At 40.8% G+C, this 21,361-nt stretch overlaps 1 protein-coding gene and 1 pseudogene across 6 annotated transcripts in view; one reads left to right on the top strand and one right to left on the bottom strand.

Moving 5' to 3' along the window:
* SLC22A15 (solute carrier family 22 member 15) overlaps nucleotides 1-9,639 on the bottom strand; it is an 88,472-nt gene extending 78,833 nt beyond the window's left edge. For 4 of the 6 annotated variants that reach the window (XM_027091163.1, XM_027091165.1, XM_027091162.1 and 1 more), the window contains exon 1: nucleotides 9,340-9,426. In XM_027091163.1, the coding sequence (XP_026946964.1) occupies nucleotides 9,340-9,426 (87 nt within the window). Of the gene's footprint in view, nucleotides 1-9,339 lie in introns of all 6 variants that reach the window. The other 2 variants (XM_027091167.1, XM_027091161.1) reach the window with 2 other exon arrangements.
* On the top strand, nucleotides 5,651-18,431 carry LOC113611802 (KH domain-containing, RNA-binding, signal transduction-associated protein 3 pseudogene; annotated as a pseudogene).
* Nucleotides 18,432-21,361: the final 2,930 nt, after the last annotated feature.

The following is a 21,361-nucleotide window of genomic DNA, read 5'->3' as shown; positions in this document are numbered from 1 at the left end:
AAAGCCACAATGAGAAACCACCATCCATTCTCCTTCGGGGTGGGACCAACATCTCAAATAAATCATTATCTTCTCTAGTGCTACCTCCAGGGAAGGAGAACGAGTGCCACAGATGGCGGGACTGATTTTTCCCCTTCAATGTAATTATAATTAGAAAAGTGACTAAGATGCACTGGGGGATTGAAATTTTTAAAGTTTCAAAAGTGAATGCTTTAAAAGTAATTTTACACTAACAGCATTATAAGCCTTTATAATACTCAGGAAACCAAAAATGTCTCCCATAAATTATCTCATCACAATATCTTGTGCTGGTGAAGTCATGGTAAATATGATGTTTATGTTGTAAGTGGGAAAGATGAGCCACAGAGTGATTAAATGAATGTTCAAGGGAACGTAAAACACTAATGGCAAAGCCAGGATGAGACTGGGAGCCACCTAACTTTGGGGCCAGAGCTTTTTTTCAGAGAAAAAGTTGGGGGGAGGGATCAAAGATGATTTCATTGTTGTCATCACTCAGTTATCTAATTGACTCAATCAAAAGCATTACATGAGTATGACCACATCACGAAGGCAGCACCCAATGTCCAGGGCCCAGCACAAAGTGGGTATTCAATAAATATCTGTGGAGTGACTTACTGATACTATTTCTTGTGTTTAAAAAATTTAATTACGCCCTGAATAACAGATGCCTCTAAGTCCCATTTCTTCCCTGACTCTGATTTATCCACATGATGCCACCAGATCAGTCTCCCTGAGACATTCTTCGTGAAACTCTTCTGGTCAAAACATACTAATGGATAAATGATAGCTGTCCTAGCACCCAGATATCTACCACATGACCCGATGGCTACCTTATCTGCATCCAGGCTTTCTGTACTAGCCTGTTCAGTTCCCCAAACAGGACTTTTCATTGTGTGCTGTGAAAAGCATATGGGATCTGTACACCTGAGTCTGAATCCCAGCTCTAGTAAACGTCCAGCAAATCAAAACCTTTCTAAACTTCATGTTTTCTTCCAGAAGACTGGACACTGGCAGTACATCTTTATCTAGTTCATTCATATCTAACTAACCTAATCTGAAGGTCAGAGGGATTTTTCTTTAGCCAACATCACACAGTAAATCGCATAGCACCATCCAAATAGCATCTATCAGCGCCTCCCAATTTTAACGTTCAGAGTGTGACTCTGCAGGCCGGGATGAGACCTGAGATCCTGCTTTTCTAACAAGCTCTGGTGAGGTCAAGGCTGATGGTCTGGGCCACGCTTCGTGTAACAAGGGTCTAGGTTATTCCCTCTTCTATACTTTCTCCAATGTTATGTTTCTCCACCTGAAACGGCCTACCCACTTCTCTCTTAACCCAAGCTTCAAAGTTCAGCTCAAGCTCAACTCTCTTTCTGAAGTTTCAACAAACCACTCTAGACCATGCTGATGTCTCTTTCTTAATGTCTAAAGCATTCAGTGGCTGTATTATTTACTAGGGAAATATTACTTTGTACCATTATTTAACAGTATAGATATAATTTTTTCTCTTCTAATGATCTGCCATCTCCTGAAGAAAATAAAACCCTAATTTCTACTTCTATATCCTTTCAAGAAACCCAACACACTACTGTGTACATAACAGGCTATAATATATTTGGTTAACTAATTCCTTGCATAAGGGTGTGGCAAAGAAAATGATGATGGATTAAAAACCAGTAATTATGGGACCTAATCTTGGTTCCAACCACTAATTAAGACCTTGGACACATTATTTGACCTGCATCAGTTTCCCTCTCAATCTCCCAAATAAAATGGGAATGCCACCACCTGACCACCTTCCTTCTGTTATTTCAGTTTAATTTTTAAAAAATTTTAGTGAGTGCCAACACTTTGCAACACAGTGTATTCTGAGCCTCAGGTGATAACAATGATGGGTAAGAAACAGTTGTTTCCTTCTTAGGCACATACATTCAAGTGAGGACAATATGTCCAGAGCTATAAATACAAGGCAGATTTGGACAAATGCTCTATTAGCCAGAGTAGAAATGAAGTTAATGAGACAACAAAGAAAGCAGATGTGAATTCCAACTCGGGGAATAAGGAAAAGGTTGCAAATGTGACACCTGAGCTAGGCAGTGAAAGACTGCTAGGGGTTTAATCAAAACAAAAATCAAGGAAGGAATTCTTAGGCCAAAGAGAGAGTCTGATCAGAGTCATGAGAGTGAAGAACCTATTTTTAGTGTTCTTTGAAGAAGTATCACTGGACAGGCTCAGCTTTTCCCAAACTTCAGTCATGTGAGTACCCCCTGCAAGAGTGTTACATGCCCATTTGTTTTCTATTATTTACTTAATGGCCTGCTTTTAAATGGACTCAAATTTTTTAACTTGTAAATTTACAGAGAAATAAAATTGTATACAAATATAACCAGCCATATGGAACTATAAAAATACAATGTTCTGGGGCTTCCCTGGTGGCTCACTGGTTAGGAATCTGCCTGTCAATGCAGGGGACATGGGTTCGAACCCTGGTCCGGTAAGATCCCACATGCTGCGGAGCAACTAAGCCCGTGAGCCACAGCTACTGAGCCTGTGCTCTAGAGCCCGTGAGCCACAACTACTGAGCCTGTGCTCTAGAGCCCGAGAGCCACAACTACTGAGCCCATGCGCCACAACTACTGAAGCCCACGCTCGCCTGGAGCCCGTGCTCCGCAACAATTAAATCCACCGCAATGAGAAGCCCGCACACCACAAGGAAGAGTAGCCCCGGCTCACCGCAACTAGAGAAAGCCCGCACGCAGCAATGAAGACCCAATGCAGCCAAATATAAACAAATTAAATAAATAAAATTAAAACAAATACAATGTTCTTCTACAGTACTAAGTGTTAGCTGGCACATTTTTATTTAAGGTGGGGCACAAGAGAGATTTTCGGGCAGGTTTTGGGACCAGTGATTTTGTGCCTCACATCCACCGTCATGTTTCTGCTGTCTCACCTTGTCGCTGCAACACAGCAGCTGGACCTGCTACTGATCTACACTCCCCGGGATCCTCCTTTGGCTGCTCTGACTCCTGGGCCAAGTGTGTGTTTAGTTCCAGTGAGAATGACACAGATTCCAGTCAATTCTGATGTGTTCCAGGCTGCCTTCCCTGCAGACTTCAAGCTCCAACAACAGACACAGAGACAACAGCCTTACAGGGACTGCCGAACTAGCTCCCACAATTATATATGGTCAAATACTCATAATAAATTATTCGCTGATTACATAATCACGTACATAGATACAGATACAGATACACATATATATACAAACACATACATCTCCAGCCTAGAAGTTCTGCCTCCTGTTTCTCTGGTTGAACTATGCTGACACAACCTTAAACAAACATGTCAAAATGTCAGCATTTGTTAAACCCAGAAGTAGGTACATGTGTGCCTGTGACATTATTCTATGTATTTCATCTGAAATGTTTAATAACTTTAAAAAGTTTTAAAAGAAAATGAATAGTAAGTACAATAAAAACATAATAATGTTATTCAAGTCTAACTAGGTAATGTTTTCCACCAAACTCTGAACTTTCCTTAATTCTGGTTCATTCCCTTTGTTAAAACAGAAATATTTGCAAATGTTTTGAGAAATACTAGCACCAAATGACACATTCTTCTTAGATAAACAAAAGGATTAAAGAAGAACTGAAAAGGGAATAACCCTCTCACTTTATGAGTTAATGTTATTTAATAACATTTCCATAGACCACCTAAATCTACCATGCGGGCCACTCCTTGGGAGGTCAGAAAATGCAGAAAGATAGAAGATCAGAAATAACTGATATAGAGTAATACGGAATCAAGAACAAAGTGAGAGGATATACCTGGGAAGAGGGTAGAGATGTATCTTCCTCTTGATCTACAAGAATCTGCCTGCCAGTGCGGGGAACACGGATTCGAGCCCTGATCTGGGAAGATCCCACATGCCACAGAGCAACTAAGCCCGTGTGCCATAACTACTGAGCCTGCGCTCTAGAGCCCACGAGCCACAACTACTGAGCCTGTGTGCTGCAACTGCTGAAGCCTGTGTGCCTAGAGCCTGTGCTCCACAACAAGAGGAGCCACCGCAGTGAGAAGCCCGCGCACCGCAACGAAGAGTAGCCCCCGCTCGCTGCAACTAGAGAAAGCCCATGTGCAGCAACGAAGACCCAACACAGCCAAAAATAAATAATAAATATATAAATTTATTTAAAAAAAAAGAGATTCATCCATGTGGCTGTGTGTAGACCTAGTTTGTTCATTTTAACTGTTATATTCTATAAAGTTTATGTCAGATTTTAATTATCTAGTCCTTTTTTTTAAAGATTTTTTTTTTGATGTGGACCATTTTTAAAGTCTTTATTGAATTTGTTACAATATTGCTTCTGTTTCATGTTCTGGTTTTTTGGCAGAGAGGCATGTGGGATCTTAGCTCCCTGACCAGGGATCAAACTCGCACCCCTGCATTGGAAGGCAAAGTCTTAACCACCTGACCACCAGGGAAGTCCCCAGTCCCTTTTTGAGAGTCATTTAGGTGGTTACTAATTTTTGTCATTACAAACAGTGCTGCAAAAAACACCCTATACATATCTGCTTATGCACAAGGGATACTGTCGTACATACACCTAGGAGTCCAATGCTGGTTGTAATTTTACTAGACAGTGCCAAATTGTTCTGTAAATGGGGTACTTTCTACTCATTTTCATCACACTTGTACTGTTAGACTATTTAATGTTTGCTATTCTAATAAGCGTGAAATGATACTTCATAGTCATTTTTATATGCCTGTCCCAGATGACCACTGAAGGTAAACATCTTTTCATGTGTTGACTATTATAGTTCCCTCTTCTGCAAAATACCTGTTCAGTCATTCCACTTTCTAAAACACCGTGAAAAGATATTTATTGCGTAGATGATATGAATGCACTGGTAGTTCAAGGATCTGAAAAGTAAGGTTGGGTTTATTAAGAGTTTACATAATAATAATGCATTCCGAAATACCAGAGTACTGCATCTCAAGCTGAGATTCACAGCAGCATCACAATTCTGCTGGTGAAACGAATGTTTATTACAGGTTACATGTTCCTGTTGGTTAATGGATGCTTTAAATTCTGTGCAAATTATACCACAGCATATGATTCATGATCCTGAGGAAAACGAAGGAGCCGGAGTCTCTGACTTAGAGCAAGGAAGTAGGATCCATTTCCACTTTATGTCTAAACGGATCAAGAAACAAAGAATTGTATTCAAACCTTCCTCCAAACAGTCTGGCAAATAAGCACACGCAAACGCAAACACAAACACAAAATAGTGATAATGGCGTCTACTTTGAATCACGATTGGAAAATAGAAATGGTAATAAAGTAAATAGAATTATTCATATTTAAATACCACAAATAACTCTTACCCAAAGGAGGGTATGTATATTTGAGTGGGTAAGAATTTTTCTAACTGGAAAATTATAAATCTTATTGCTTGTTCATAGGACCACCAGTTTTACAGAAGGCAATTTCTCTCCTCTAGCTTTCTTCTTAGGTACTGTAAAACCAAGTATCACTATTATCAGGTCACTTGCATCTTATCATGCTGACGAGAAATCTACAAAATCTGCATTTATTCTGTACGTATCTGAAAGTTGACCACTATGGAGATTCCAAAGATTGTGTTTGCAAGGCAAGTGAAGGTAGGTCTCCTAGGCAAAGGAAACGATATTGAGACGTTTGAGGAGCTACCTGATGATATCTATAATCCAAGAAAAGTTAACCTAAGACCTTTAGAGTTGGCTTGTAATGTGGTCTTGTCCTCTTAGTTTGAACTTGGATGTGTTTGAAGTAAAGGGAGTTAACATCATTTTAAAAATAATAATGATCCTAGAAGGAAGAAAACAAAAGAATCTGTACGGTTTCCATCTCTGTCCCTCTAGTTTTGTGTTTCTCAGCTGGAGTTGGTCATCACCAAACCACAGATGTAGATAAGGCTCCTGCTGAGGCAGCCCCCTCTCCCTGGTGGTCCCTCTCCCTGGCAGTCCCATCTACAATGTGCAGGACTCCCCCTCTCTGGCAGGGCTGCTATACCATTGGTCTGTACACTCACTGGACACTGGTAGACAAGTGCTTTGGTTTTAAAAAGCAAACATCAAGCTCCTTCCATTCAAGTCAACCAACTCTGAAAAAGGCTTCTTACTTCTTCCTGTTAGAGGAAGCAACCCCCAGAAGAATGATGAAAGCATCGTGTTACAACTGTGTGACGGGACCCTCTAGTACTCACACTCTGCAGGCCAGCTCCCCTAGTCTAAATCATCTCCAACAACAGACTTGATAGAGCAGCCTTTGGGGAACTCCACTCTCATATCCAGGAGAGCTTTGGGTGACCATAGGACCATGTGGATTATGTATCTCAATGGTGTAGCTGAGTCCTCACAAACGGGTAACAGCTGTGAAGAATTCACTTCTGCTTGGACCTGGGCATCTATACTCTTTTGGGATCCGCACAGCTACAGGGCACCTCCTCAGCCCACACCTACAAGTAAAGTCAGTCACTCATCCCCAACACTCTAAGAGCTAGTTCTTCTATGGTGAATACTGACCACACATCAGGCAGGATTCAGTGAACAGTCATGGTCATGGGCTTAGACCTCTTTGGTACCAACTGGGTCTAACCAACTGGGTCAACCATAACAAAAAGTAAATGATGGAAATTCAACAGGTCCCGAACCCAGAACGGTGGCCTTTTTAGTGCCACACTCCACTCAAGACAAACTTATTCAAGGTCAGTGGATACCTGGCTAGGCAGGTGAGAACATAATGATACAGGAGATAGAGTGTAGGTGAGATTACTCAGAGAGGGAGTTATGTTCCTGAAATTCTTGGTTAGAATAGGAAAAGAATTTTCTCAAAGAGAAAATATAAATGAATGTCAGACATCATGATCACAATTCTATTCTCTCTGCATTAAATACTCTTTTGTGATTTAGCACAAATACTTTTTCCCCACAGGAAAGTGCATTTAAAGCTAAAACACACTTAAAGGAACCTCAGAATATCACATATTTGTGAACTGAGAACTTGTTTTGCTAGAGAAAGAACTGACTTCATCTGTCAGTGCATCATTTAAATGGTTCTTCTGGCTGATTATGAAATCAACTGAACTTTCAAACATTTTAATGGAAAACAGAATCGCTTAGTCAACCCTCACCTCAAACCCTCCCAGTCTTCCTGTTGAGCAGTTGATTTATGCAAGGTTTAAGCAACTGGTGGACTGGTGCTTATACCCATGACCACCCTGTCCTTCCCTCAGAATAACTATCATCACATGTTAATTGTAATTATTTAACTGCCTGCCTGCTTCATCCCACCCCCACTAGAATGTAAACTTCACAGGAAAGGGGTTTTGATTTATCTGACATTATAGTCCCTGATAAGCACATAGTAGGCACTCATTAAATATACGTTGAATGAAAGAATAAGTAAAATGGCTGACTGGCATACTAATAAAGGATCTGTGAACAAAATGCCTTTACAATAAAAGAAGTAATTGACATCAAATGGGCCATTTAAGCTGGCAAAGGAGGAGGAACTTGCGTGGCGAAGTGTATTTGTAGTGACCTTGAGCATATGGAACCTACATTTTTAGGCTGGGACAGAAAGTTTTAACTCCTGTAAAACAGTTCCCTAAGTTCAACTTTGTGGGAAAACTTTTGGGGCCACGTGGCAATTCTGTGAAGCATTTACAAGAAGAAACCTTGACAAAAATGTCCATCCTTGGAAAAGGCTCCATGAGAGACAAGGCAAAAGAAGAAGAGTTGAGGAAAAGTGGAGAAGCAAAGTACTTCCACCTCAGTGATGATCTCCATGTTCTGACTGAAGTGTGTGCCCCGCCCCCCAGCAGAAGCCTATGCCCGGATGGGACATGCTCTGGAGGAAATCAAAAAGTTCCTCATTCCTGAGTATAATGATGAAATCAGGCAAGCACAGCTCCAGGAATTAACATATTTGAATGGTGGTCCAGAAAATGCAGATGTACCACTTGTTACCTTGCATACAAGAGGGGTACCAACCCCAGCAATAACCAGGGGAAGGGGAGGAGTCACAGCCCAGCCAGTGGGAGTCGGGGTACTGCGAGGGACACCGACTGCCAGGGGAGTCCTTTCCACCCGAGGGCCAGTGAGTCGGGGAAGAGGACTTCTCACTCCCAGAGCAAGAGGAGTCCCCCCAACTGGGTACAGACCTCCACCACCGCCCCCAACACGAGAGACCTGTGGAGATTATGACTATGACGATGGACATGGCACTGCTTATGAGGAACAGCGTTATGATTCCTATGATAACAGCTATAGCGCCCCAGCCCAAAGTGGTGCTGATTACTATGCTTATGGACACCGATTCAGTGAAGAGACGTGTGATTCCTAAGGGCCAGAGGAGTGGACTAACTCAAGACACAAGGCACCCTCAGCGAGGACAGCAACGGGTGTCTACAGAGACCAGCCATACAGCAGATACTGACTGTACTGTCTGATGTTGTGACATAGCCAGTCTCCATCAGTCCTGTATACTGTTCAAAGTAATTGTTTTCTACGAACAATCCCTTTTTTAAATAAATCAAAATGCTTAAAATCTGGAGAAAACCAAAAAAGCAGTCTCTGAGAATTCTGTACGATGAAGAAGTGATTCCATTTTACACCACACGTTGTAGATGGCACTATGGACTTTAAAAAGTCTCAAGCCAAGGGGACTCTGGGCAGAATGACCCTGCAGAACTTAAACCAGAAAGAAATAAACCCTATGCATTGAAAGCTCCTGGATAGGAAGTCCCCTCAAATCCAGGAAAAGATGGTAAGTAGATACCAGAGCTGAAGGAGGCCCTCTAAATCAGCCCTTCTGTCAGCGGGTGACCAGGGCCCTCCCTCTCTGTGTTCCAGATTCCAAAGTGACAGCGCCACAGGTTAAAAATTCCCTTCCTATTCACAGCGTATTCCAGGTAACAACTGGATTTTTCATCTCTTACTAACCAGCTCGCTGGCTTAAGTGCCCCCCACGCAGTCCCTCCCCACTCGAGGTGAGAGAAGCATGGCGCCTAAGGGACGAGGATCCGAGGCTTGGGTTGACAGGCCGGCCGGCGACCTTGGCTTTCCGGGGCCCAGGCCAACGCGCGGCGCCTACGCCAGCGCCGCCCTCGCGCGGGGTGAAGGTGGAGGCGGGAGAGGCTCGCCACACCTCGGGGTTTGCAGAGGCTCGGCATCCGGGCCGGGCGCTGGGGGTGGGGAGGGAGGTACGCCTCTCCCCGGACGGCCAGGAAGCGGGGACGTGGGAGCCATACGAGCGGCGGGGAACTCACCTGCAGCAACACCGCCAGCAGGAAGCACAGGTACATCTGGTAGATGCCCATCTCGCCCACCGCCTGGAACGCCTCCTCCACCTCCATGGCCGGCCGCGCGCTCGGCCCCGGCCTAGCCGCCAGCGGGAGCCCGGCCCCGACCCGCCCTCCCGCCGCCCCCACTCCGGCGCGGCCCTCCCCGGCCGGCCCGGCGCGCGAGCTCCACGGCGCCCGGCACCGGCTCGGCCCAGCCAGCGAGGAGCCGGGCGCGGCGTGGGAGCGTGGGCGGGGCGGCGGGAGTTGCGTCTGCGCGGGCGGGGTCGGGGGTCGGGGGTCGGGGGCCGGGGGCCCGGGGCCCGCGCGGGCTTGCGGGTCCGGGGCGGGATGCCAGGTACCAGGGCCTCTGGGCTTCCTGTTAAAGATTTTTTTCTGAGAGGGATGGGTTTCTGCGCCGCTTAAAGCGAGAGGAGGAAAGAGGAAGTGGGCTCGGGCGTCGGCATCCTCTCTGATGGAGAAATACGGGAAGGGCAGCGGCGTCTAAGCCACAGCCGCTGCTTCGGGGACGGGGGACGTGATGACTGTTGGGAGACCCGGTGACTGCTAGCATAATCTGTACTTTTGTACGAATCAGTTAAATGCGGTAAGTGGGAATGGGTTCTAGATCCTTCAGAGAAGAGTGCTGTTCAACATTTCTTTCCATCCTGCTCTGTGCTAGCTATGTGGTCAGGCAACCAAATTCCTGCAAAACCGTGAGATACATTTGGTTATAGAAATATCCATGAGGTACGAAGGAAATACAAAAGATGAAAGATTAATTTGTGGGACAGGACGTGATGGCTGCCAAAGTGTTTGAAGGATAAACAGCAGTTTGAAGGGCTGGAAATGGAGAAATATGCAGCAGGACCTAGGGACGCTAGTCACTTGCCTTAAGCCTCATTTCTCCACTTCCTTAGATTGATTTTAACAGCTGCATAGTATTCCATTGTCGAGGCCACGGCACCCAATACAATATTGAACAGAAGAGGTAACCAGTTAATGCTTTATCTAGCCTTTTACGTCTAAGAGAGTGAGATAGATCTATAATTTTCTTGTTACTGTTCTTGTCTGGATTTGGCTGTGAGATTATAGTAGCTTAGTAAAATGAGTTGGAAGTATTTAGTAAAAACTCTTCTTTAAACCATCTGGACTTGGTTTGTTTTGCAGGGGGAGCCTCTATTACAGAGATAGAGACACAGAGAGATTTATGTCACTTATTTTTATGGCTTTTTTTTTTTTTTTTTGGTACGCGGGCCTCTCACTGTTGTGGCCTCTCCCGCTGCAGAGCAACAGGCTCCGGACGCACAGGCTCAGCGTCCATGGCTCACAGGCCTAGCCCCTCCGCGGCACGTGGGATCTTCCCGGACTGGGGCACGAACCCGTATCCCCTGCATCGGCAGGCGGACTCTCAACCACTGCACCACCAGGGAAGCCCTTTACGGCTTTTTGTTCTTGAATTACTTTTAGTTTTTTTTCTAGAAGTGTTACTATTTTATCTAGTTTTTCTGTTGTTTTTGGAATAAACTTGTTCATCTTGTTCTCTTGGGGTTTTTTCAATCATGCTCTAGCTGTATTTAGGCCCCATTTTTTTATTCTGAATATTATTCATTTTTATTGTCCCATTCTTATCAGTCTTGCCAGAAGCTTGTCTACTTTATTATTTTTTGAAGAAACCAGTTTTTATTTTGTGATTTTTCTTTATGTCTTTGTTTTCTATTTTATGGAATATATGAACTATTTTCTTTCTTTACTTATTTTTGCTAGTATGTAATTCTTTTACTGCCTACATGACTTGAAAGTTTAGCTTTTTGCTTTTAATTTTCCTTTTATAAGAATAATTATACACAAGACTATGCATTTCTCTCTAGGTACTACTTTGCTGTATTCCACAAGTTTTGTCATGTGGTATTTACATTGTCTTTAGCTTTAAATATTCCATGACATTGTAATGTCCTCTCTACCCAAGGAGCTATTTGTTCTTTTTTTTTAAGTTTTCAATTAAAGGTTGTTGCTATTTTTTAACCATCTTTTTATTGTTGATTACTAATTTAAATGCTTTGTGAACATAGATGATATTAAATCTTGGAAACTGAATTTTCTTGTGACCTAGTATGTGGTCATTTTAGAAAAGTGTACTGAATGTATTGAAAATACTCTCCATTTGTTTGGGTGCAAGGTTCTTTATCTATTAGATCAACCTTGTTAATTTTATCAAAGTAGTCTGTATTACTACTAAATTTTACTTTGCTGGATGTATCAGTTTTTAGTAAACGTGTCAAAATCTTACAAAATGATTATCATTTTCGAGTTTTTATCAAGTTCTCTTTTTATTTGTGCAAGTTTATGAAAGTACCAATTGTATCATTCCTTTTATCGCGATAAAATACCTTTTTTTCTCTTAATGCTTTTTGTCTTAATTTTCATTTTGTCTAATGTTAACATTGCTGTGTCAATTTTTTGTTGTTATTTTCCTTGTAATCCCTTTGTTTTCATCCTTTCAGCTTTGTTACCTTCTAGACATGTTTATGGAAGGAGGGTTTATTTGTCTATCCAATTTTGTAGTCTCTGTCTTTTAACAGGTGAGTTAAACCCACTTATACTCATTGTGAATGATATATTTAGAATCATTTCTACTATTTTGTGTTTTATGTTTACCATCTTCTTTCTTTTTACTTCCTGGCCATCTATTGAAGTCTTAAAGACATTTTTATATGGTCCTTCTTTCTTTCTTCTATTTTTGGGAGCTACACATTGCACTATTTTTTTTTATGTTTACCATCTTCTTTCTTTTTACTTCCTGGCTATCTATTGAAGTCTTAAAACCATTTTTATATGGTCCTTCTTTCTTCTATTTTTGGGAGCTACACATTGCACTATTATTGTTATTATTGTTGTCATTATTATTATTTTAGTAGTTACTCAACGTTTTAACATCCACATAACTGTACACTGTTCTACAATGTTGATAGTTACTTAATATATTTATTCTCTTTTCAAACTACACGAGATTCCAGAATGCTTTATCGGAGAAAACACAGGAGGACATAAAATGTTATGTTCTGAAAAGCTTTGTTAGGTGACTCAAGAAGTGACTATTGTGGTGCCAAAACACTGATGAACAAGACTAATGTGAAGTGTTTTAACAAAACACTTTCACTGTTAAGGAAAATTGTCCTGCACTTGGAAATAATCAGAAAGCAAGAAGAGGACTGTATGTCCTTTCAATGTAATCATGAAACATTATTCAACAAGCCCCCCCCCAGGATTATTTAATTATTTAATTCAGTAGGAAAATTTACCAGTGTTTGACCTGGCTATTTGCTATGAATTAGAGTCTAGATACTGTGCAGTTACATGTAAATTTGTGGATTTTCTTTTTGGTAGAGATGTAAATGATTATGTTTAATAGGAAAGATAATAATCTATTATTTCATTGCCCCGCAGAACATTAATTCATTTTATATATAATCTAGCAATCTTTTTTTTTCCTAGAAATAACCAGTTCTTCAAATGCTCTTAGAACCAGCTTTACCATCCTACTGCTTCCTTCATCAATTAAAATAAAATCATTGACATGGGTTCATTCTGTATAGGTAAGAGAGTCATATTTTGAACTTTTGAAATTTTCCTTTGATATTATGATGCATGAGAGTGAAAAAATTATACATCCATATTTTATGATATATAGCTAAATAAATGAAGTGTTAAGTAGAAGTTGGGTTATTTCATCTTACTCGCTAAAAGTTTATGTATTTTAAGTGGGTCAGAAACTTTTCTACATATTCCGTGTTAATTCACATTGTGTTGGAACATATATCCTAAAAGCAGTTGGTTATCGTGAGAACAGAAAATACAACCCTGGAAGTGTCAGAAATGAGGTCTGTGGATTGATAGAGTCCAGGTATGCAGTGCTAAGGTGCTTCAACTTTTTCCTGCAGGTGATGGGGACCACTGAAGTGTTTTTTCAGGTTGAGCGTTGTGATTTTTAAAAGATGATTTGGCAGCAGTGGAAAATGCACATAACACCAGTTGAGACACTGTTGTAAGGGCCCAGGCAGGACCCAGTGAGGGTCTGAGAGCTTAAACCAGGACAGTGGTAATAGGGATTGAGAAGTGAAGTCAAATTTAAGGTAAAGTCTGCAAAAACTGACAGTGATTCATTTTGCAGAAGCATACGAGAGAGAAATCAGCAATGATTCCTATGTTTCTGGCTTCAACAACTGGGAAAATGGAGGTAGTACTATTTTTTTATATATATAAATTTATTTATTTCATTTATTTATTTTTGGCTGCATTGGGTCTTCGTTGCCTGTGCACGGGCTTTCTCTAGTTGCGGCGAGCGGGGGCTGCTCTTCGTTGAGGTGTGCGGGCTTCTCATTGCGGTGGCTTCTCTTGTTGCAGACCGTGGGCTCTAGGCACATGGGCTTCAGTAGTTGTGTCACACGGGCTTCGTAGTTGTGGCTCTTGGGCTCTAGAGCACAGGCTCAGTAGTTGTGGCGCATGGGCTGAGTTGCTTTGCGGCTTGTGGGATCTTCCTGGACCCAGGGCTCGAACCCGTGTCCCCTGCATTGGCAGGCGGATTCCTAACCACTGCACCACCAGGGAAGCCCAGAGGTAGTACTGTTAACTGAGGTAGGGAACACAGAAGGTAGAGTAGGTTGGTGGTGGTAGGTTGAAGGACCTGAGATAGGAATGGTGGGGCCTAGAGGCATTGCTCTTTTAAATGGTCGTTGCCCCTTTAAGATCCTGCCCTTCCCCCCCTTAACCCACCCAGGCCCCTGCTGGATTTCCTTGCCCTCATTTACAGTCCCTGCCAGAGCTTCTGAGCATGCGCTGAAGGAAGAGCAGGACTAATTAAAGCTCTCCTGAGGCTCAAGGTATTGCATCTGTGGCTCTTAGCAAAGAGTTCCATTTTGAGAGCATATTTTCCCCATCTGACCATTCTTTACTCATTTTTCTTTTTCTTAAGTCCTTTCCTACTATAATTTTATAGTACCTGTATTTCTTTTAATAACTCAGAAGTAATAAACATCTGGGGTTTTTTTTAATAATAAACAATTAAAATAATGTTTAAAATAGTGTGTCTATCACATATACACTTGTTGGGATATGAGAGGAAGAAAGGTTAACTTTATCTGGTAAATTACATAAAGCCTTGAAGCAAATATACTCAATTATTGTCATCTTCTTTCTTTTGTTGTAAAACCTCCACACCTAACCACAGTGTCATGCCTTTTGCTTCACTGGTAATTTGGTGTCCCGGAAGGCTACTGAAATTTGGTATGCAAGATAACAGAATTCATGTGTGTTAAGTGTTGTTTCAAATCCTTGGAAATCAGTGTTGTATACCAGCCTAAATGTACCCAGAGTTAGTCTTTTTAAAAAACCTAAAGAACATTTTTCCTTCTGCATAAACCTTTATGCTAACTCTTTGTTAGTATGTTACAGCAACATGCCTTAATAAAGACAGCCAAAGTCCAAATACCTCTGTCAACATTAAGTTGATACAAACACAGCAAATGTGATGGGAGTGACCAGATCACAAGGAAGCCAGATTTTGAGGACAGATGTCTGGGAGGAAGGAGCAAGAAGACAAAGGGAGGAAAAGCAAAACGATAACGGAATTAGCGGTGAGATGGACGTGTCTCCGTGTTCTGGCCCTCCAAACCAACAACTGTCATTCAAAAACCGTCTGTAAGTGGGTGAAAGCATATACTAAATTAGATCTAAATCTGATATGGAGGAATTGGCCATTTCCATGTCTCAAACCTTAGCAATAAAAGAGTATGAATAGAGTTAGGTCTAAAGTTCTATTCTTAGGTTACAGCAGAAAGAGATGAAATATGAGGGAAATTAGCCATTACTTATGTTTGAATTTAGATCATAGAGTGTTTTGCTTGCTAAGAGTCCAGTTTTACATGCTGTCCCAAGAGGCACTGAGCTTAGAGAATGGGACATTCATTTAATTCAACAGATTCAATCCTGAGTGCCCAACTTTAATGAAAATGTCAGGGTTGTTGCTGTTACTGCCGCTATGCTGCTGCTATTTCTTATGCAGGGAAGTTTTACAACTAGGGAATACAGACTGAAATGACGAATTTGCCATACTCATGGACGTCTATCATTTGAGGCTATATAATTCAGTAGGATGGATAAAACTTTGCCAAATGCCCCAAAGTTCCCCAGGATTAAAATCTGGGTGCTATTGGAATTGCCTGAACCACTTGAGTTGGTTAAGTATTGCGCAAACATGATGATAACCTGCATATCAAGAGTCTTAACCCCAACTGGGCTTTCTAAATTAAAACCAGCAATTTACATTGCCTTCAGAAAGTAGGAACCCAAAGTAGATTTCAGAGAATCAAGTTTGATCCACTGGATCTACTCAGTCTCAAAAAGGAGAAGTCACCAATCCCGAAACCATTCTGAAAATCGTTATGTATGAGAATTCTTTCAACAAATGCGTGCTGGGCATATTATTCTAGGTGTGAGGAATACAGGGTTAAACCAGCAAAGCCTCTCCTCTCGCTAGTGGCGCTTGCCTTCCAGTGAAGACTTTCTTCTTGGCTGCAGTACTGGATGGGGTGGTAGGGGTGAGAGCGAGGAAGAGGAGGAGGAGTTGTCGACTCTGGAAATTGCACACTTGATCTACTATCTGATCATGAAATAGGCTCCAAATTAAAACATAACAATGTGGCTAAGTAGATTAGAAAGAAGAATGGTATCCATTATGTCTTCTTCAGTCTGAAGGCTCTTGTCCCTATGTTTATCTGCCTTAAGAAGAATTAGCCAGATCTTGTTATCTCCCTATAGTAGTGAGAGTCACTTAGTAGAAAGTTACATGAGCGCACAAATTCACATGAATTTTCAGAACCAAGTTAATCCTTAATTTACTGGCATCCAGCTATTTGAGCCTGAAGATCATATTGCATCTTAAATGATATAAACTCATCTTCATCGGTTTTCATATGAGTGAGAAGAGTATCTTATTCTCAGCCAAACAGCAAATCAAATCCTCCTGTCAATTATCTGTTTCAGTGCAAGATTTTGAATAGTCTCAGTTTTATTTGCCCCTCCTACCAGGCTTGAGATTCTTCTTTCACCTTTGTCTAATAAAGACATTTTTTAATTGAATTATAGTTGATTTACAATCTTATGTTAGTTTCAGGTGTACAGCAAAATGATTTAGTTTTACATATATATGTATATATATATGTATACTTTTTCAGATTATTTTCTACTATAGGTTATTACAAGATATTGAATATAGTTCCCTGGGCTATACAGTAGGTCATTGTTGTTTATCTATTTTATATTTAGTAGTTTGTATCAGCTAATCCCAAACTCCTAATGTATCCCTCCCCAACTCCTTTTCTACTTTGGTAACCATATATTTGTTTTCTATGTCTGTGAGTCTTATTCTGTTTTGTAAATAAGTTCATTTGTGTCGTATTTTAGATTCCACATATAAGCAGTATCATATGGTATTTGTCTTTCTCTGCCTGACTTCTCTTAGTATGATAGGTCCATCCATGTTGCTGCAAATGGCAGTATTTCATTCATTTTCCTTCACCTTTTTTTGTCACAGGACCTTGTGCAAACCCAATGAAGTTAATGTTTTTTTTAAAAAAAATTATTTATTTTTGGTTGCAGTGGGTCTTCATTGCTGCGCGTGGGCTTTCTCTAGTTGCGGCAAGCGGGGGCTACTCTTCATTGCAGTGCACAAGCTTCTCATTGCAGTGGCTTCTCTTGTTGCGGAGCACGGGCTCTAGGCATGCAGGCTTCAGTAGTTGTACCACGTGGGCTCAGTAGTTGTGGCTCATGGGCTCTAGAGCACAGGCTCAGTAGTTGTGGAGCACAGGCTTAGTTGCTCCACATCGTGTGGGATCCTCCCCGACCAGGGCTCGAACCTGTGTCCCCTGCATTGGCAGGCGGATTCTTAACCACTGCGCCACCAGGAAGCCCGAAGTTAATGGTTTTTCCTCAGGACAATGAGGGTACTGAAGAGGGTGCACTCATACACACACACATTTTGAATGCCATTTTTTAGAAATCACTGAGCCCACCCCCCCACATTATAAAAATGTTAAATTTAGGCTATGGGAGGTTAGATAATAGGTTTAAGATGATTCAGGGACATACTGCAAGCCACATAATTAGTTAGCACAGCAGTAACTAAAACCAAGTTCTCAAAAGTTTGTGAGTTGTTTTTTGTTTTTGTTTTGTTTTGTTTGTTTGTTTTTACTAACAGATTCCACTCTCTGGTACAGGCCCCATCTCTGAACCATTTTTTCTTATCTGGAAATATTAATATAGAACAATATTATCTTTGTAACACATTTACACTCTGATTCCTTTGTAAACAGAGTAAATGTCCCCAGATCTACAATTTTAAGGTTGGGACTTTAGCTCAATAGGGGCCCTCCCTCCCTAATAACTCAGCAACATGACTGCAATCGCAAACACGTGCTGCTGGCTTTCTCATCTGTTGTGTTTGAAGCCAGAGAATGGAATAGCACTGTAGCTTTCCTTTGTGGATTATTCCTTACTCAACAGCCATTCTGCTTTTGACCTGAAAAACTGGGCCACAGAGATCTTGCACCATCAGGCTTCTTTCTTATTGGGCTGTGAAAGTGTAACATGTGGCTAATTACAATTTACACCTCCTTAAGTGCTCCAACAATCCGCTAAAGGATGTTTTTGTCTCTTTGGTTTAGTGTTCAGAGCACTTTTTGCAGACAAAGCAGTAAACAGTTCCTTTGGAGGTGCTTTTTAATTTCAGATGATGATGGAAGATGGTGATCTTCTGTCTGGGTTCTTAATGATGTATTCTCGGCCTGGTCTGTTATATGACGGTGTTCCTAATGATGTGTCATTGCCATTTACAGCATCCTGGTGACCAGCTTGCCTTTTCCTCAGCATCTTCTTCCCATGGTCAAGACATGAGACAGGTCCATTGAGGATAAAATGAAGAACTAAAGTAAGTGAAAGAAGATGAGATTTTAGGAGCAAAATGTCTATGGCATAAAATAAATTAATATAACTGATAATAAAGATATTTGATCAAAGATACCTGAGTCATTTTGTGTTTATGTTTTTATTTTTGTCATTGCTCTTTTCAGCCGTGTATGTGTTTATGAGATAAATACATGCTCTGTTGCAAGGAGATGGGTGCTTCTTGAAATAACATATAATGGAAAGTTATTGCTTCAGACTAAAAATTTAGTTTTAGTTTGTTGGATGTCAAAATACAAGCTGATAACGAGAAATCACTTAAGCAGAGAAGTTTTCTATTCAGTGAAGTGGTTTGCACAGGGAGAAGATGTGCTGATGGAGATGTTTTATTTGAAGCAGGATATAGAAGGTAAGGATGGATTTAGTCCTGGGGCTCTCTTCTGGCCCTGCCAACATGTGACCAGCGGCACCAAATATAAGCATGACAGCTTGGTGCAGTCAACTGAGACCCACATTTCTATTTTCCTTCATCCAGGGAATAGCTAAAAACACGACTTCTAATTCCCTTACTGGCATGGGGCTGTGCAGAAATAAATAAGTTTTCAGTTAAATGAGTGTAAATAAAAATATGTCCTATCATTTATAATTTTAGAGTTTAAGGTTTCTAGTAGTGCTTTAGAACTAAAGTGATCTATGAACTAAAGTAATGTGAGCTCCCATGAGTTCTTGACCGTATGAACAATCTTGGAAAAGCTGATAATATGGGAGATTTCAAATTTGAAAATTCAGCTTTGAGATCACTGTTTATGGGATGAATATCCTTAGGGGAAACCTATACCTCCTTAATGGGGATGCAGAGCTAGGTGAGAAGATCTGGTCTTTCTCCTGTTACCTTAAATTGCTGATGTGCCCAAGACTCAACATAGCTCTGATAAAGATGCTCACAAATATACCAGATGAGCTCCTGAACTTTAATGTTTTCCTTTTAAGTAATATTTCTTTTAACTTTAAGTATACCTTTAAAAGTACTCTTAAAGCTCCCAAAGGATGGTTAAAAGAGAATGTGGCCAGCATTTATGAGAGTTCTGCCACAATAAGGCTCAGGACTGTTAGACCTTAGGTCAGAGGGACCAATAGGCAGGTGGACCCGAGACACCAGCCTGTTCAGGAGGACACACAACCTGGTCATCCCTGCAGCTCTAGTCTGTTCTGTGCTCATCTGCTCTGTGCTCAGAGACCAGGAAGTCTTGTACTTTCTGCAAACAATGTCAATTCAGGGCAAAAGTGCATCTGGAATTCTATCACAATCACACCTCCCTCCCTCCTTCCCCAGCACCTATCAAGGTCACTTTAAACTTCCTTTTAAAATTACGTATGATATAGTCCCCAAGGCAATTTTAAAATACTTCCATACAAGGAAACAAAAGTACAAAGTTATAGAAAAATAAAATCTTTTGCAAAAAAGAGGCTGCAGGGCAGGTTATAGTTTTTTTGGTGGGGCGGTGGTGCTTACTGAAAAAGAAATATGATTGCTTATATATTCTTTTTTATATCTTCACTTCTCATTGTAGTCATATTTTCCCCGATATATGGCCATATTTCTAATAACTATTTTGAAGTCTTTGTCTGCTAATCTGCTCATTCTCTTATCTCTTCCTTTCTGGGTTTGTTTCTATTGATTGATTTTTTCTCCTGGTTATAAGTCCCAATTCCTTGCTTCTTATATATAGTGATTTTTAATTTGGGAGGAGGTTTTAAAAATGGAAGTATAGTTGATTTACAATGTTTCAGGTGTACAGCAAAGTGATTCAGTTATATGTATATATGTTATATATATATATATATACTCTTTTTCATATTATTTTCAACTATAGGTTATTATAAGATATTGGCTATAGTTCCCTGTGCTATACAGTAGGTCCTTGTTGTTTATCTATTTTATATATAGCAGTGTGTATCTGTTAATCCCAAATTCCCAGTTTATCTCTCCCCACCCCTTTCCCTTTTGGTAATGATGAGTTTGTTTTCTACGTCTGTGAGTCTATTTCTGTTTTGTAAATAAGTTCATTTGTATCATTTTTTTTAGATTTCACATATAAGTGATATCATATGGTATTTGTCTTTGTCTGATTTACTTCACTTAGTATGATAATGTCTAGGTCCATGCATGTTGCTGCAAATGGCATTATTTCATTCATTTTTATGGCTGAGTAGTATTCCACTACATATATATTCTATTTTATATATATATATATATATTCCATTATATATATATATACCACTTCTTCTTTATCCAGTCATCTGTTGATGGACACTTAAGTTGCTTCCACGTCTTGGCAATTGTAAACAGTGCTGCTGTGAACATTGGGGTGCATGTAAATGATTTTTTATTGGATTCTATAAATTGTGAAGTTTTGTTATTGACCACTGGATGTTGCTGTCTTAGTTAAAGCTTGTTAGCCTTTGTCCTAGCAGGCAGTTTATTTATTTGTGCATCAGCTTGACCTTTTGAAGCTTTTTCTTAAGCTTTGTTGGAGTGGGTTTGGAGCAGCCCCTACTGCAGGGCTAATTTAGGCCTCCTGCAAGGGCGTGACTCTTCTGAAGTGTCTAGTGACTGCCCCACATGTTCATGGTAGACTCTTCACACCAACTGGCTTTTGCTTTTTCCATACCCTAGAATCGCTCTTTCTGGGATCACCAAGGGCTTTTTAGTCCAGAGGATACTTTGCAGTTTTCATCTTACTTGACTGAACAACAGTAGCATTTAATATTGTTCACCACTCCCACCTTTAAAGACTTTCTTCTTGAGACTTTTGTTTCATGCCATTCTTGTTTTCCTCTTACCTCCATGGATATTTTGCCAGTTCTCCTTCTGCCCAATCTTTGAATATTCCTCAGACTTTTTCCAAAGCCCTCTTCTTATTTGACTCCACACTCTTTCTCTTTCTCCAGGGGATCTCATGGTGTCCCAAAGCTCCCACTACCTTCTGTTTTACACTGAAAACACCGTGTGTGTGTGTGTGTGTGTGTGTGTGTGTGTGTGTGTGTGTGT

Source organism: Aethalodelphis obliquidens, unplaced genomic scaffold (assembly GCF_003676395.1).
Source record: "Aethalodelphis obliquidens isolate GAN/ISIS:26980383/991018 unplaced genomic scaffold, ASM367639v1 scaffold70, whole genome shotgun sequence".
In the NCBI taxonomy this organism is placed as follows: Eukaryota; Metazoa; Chordata; class Mammalia; order Artiodactyla; family Delphinidae; genus Aethalodelphis; species Aethalodelphis obliquidens.
This window is presented reverse-complemented; position numbering and strand designations above follow the sequence as displayed.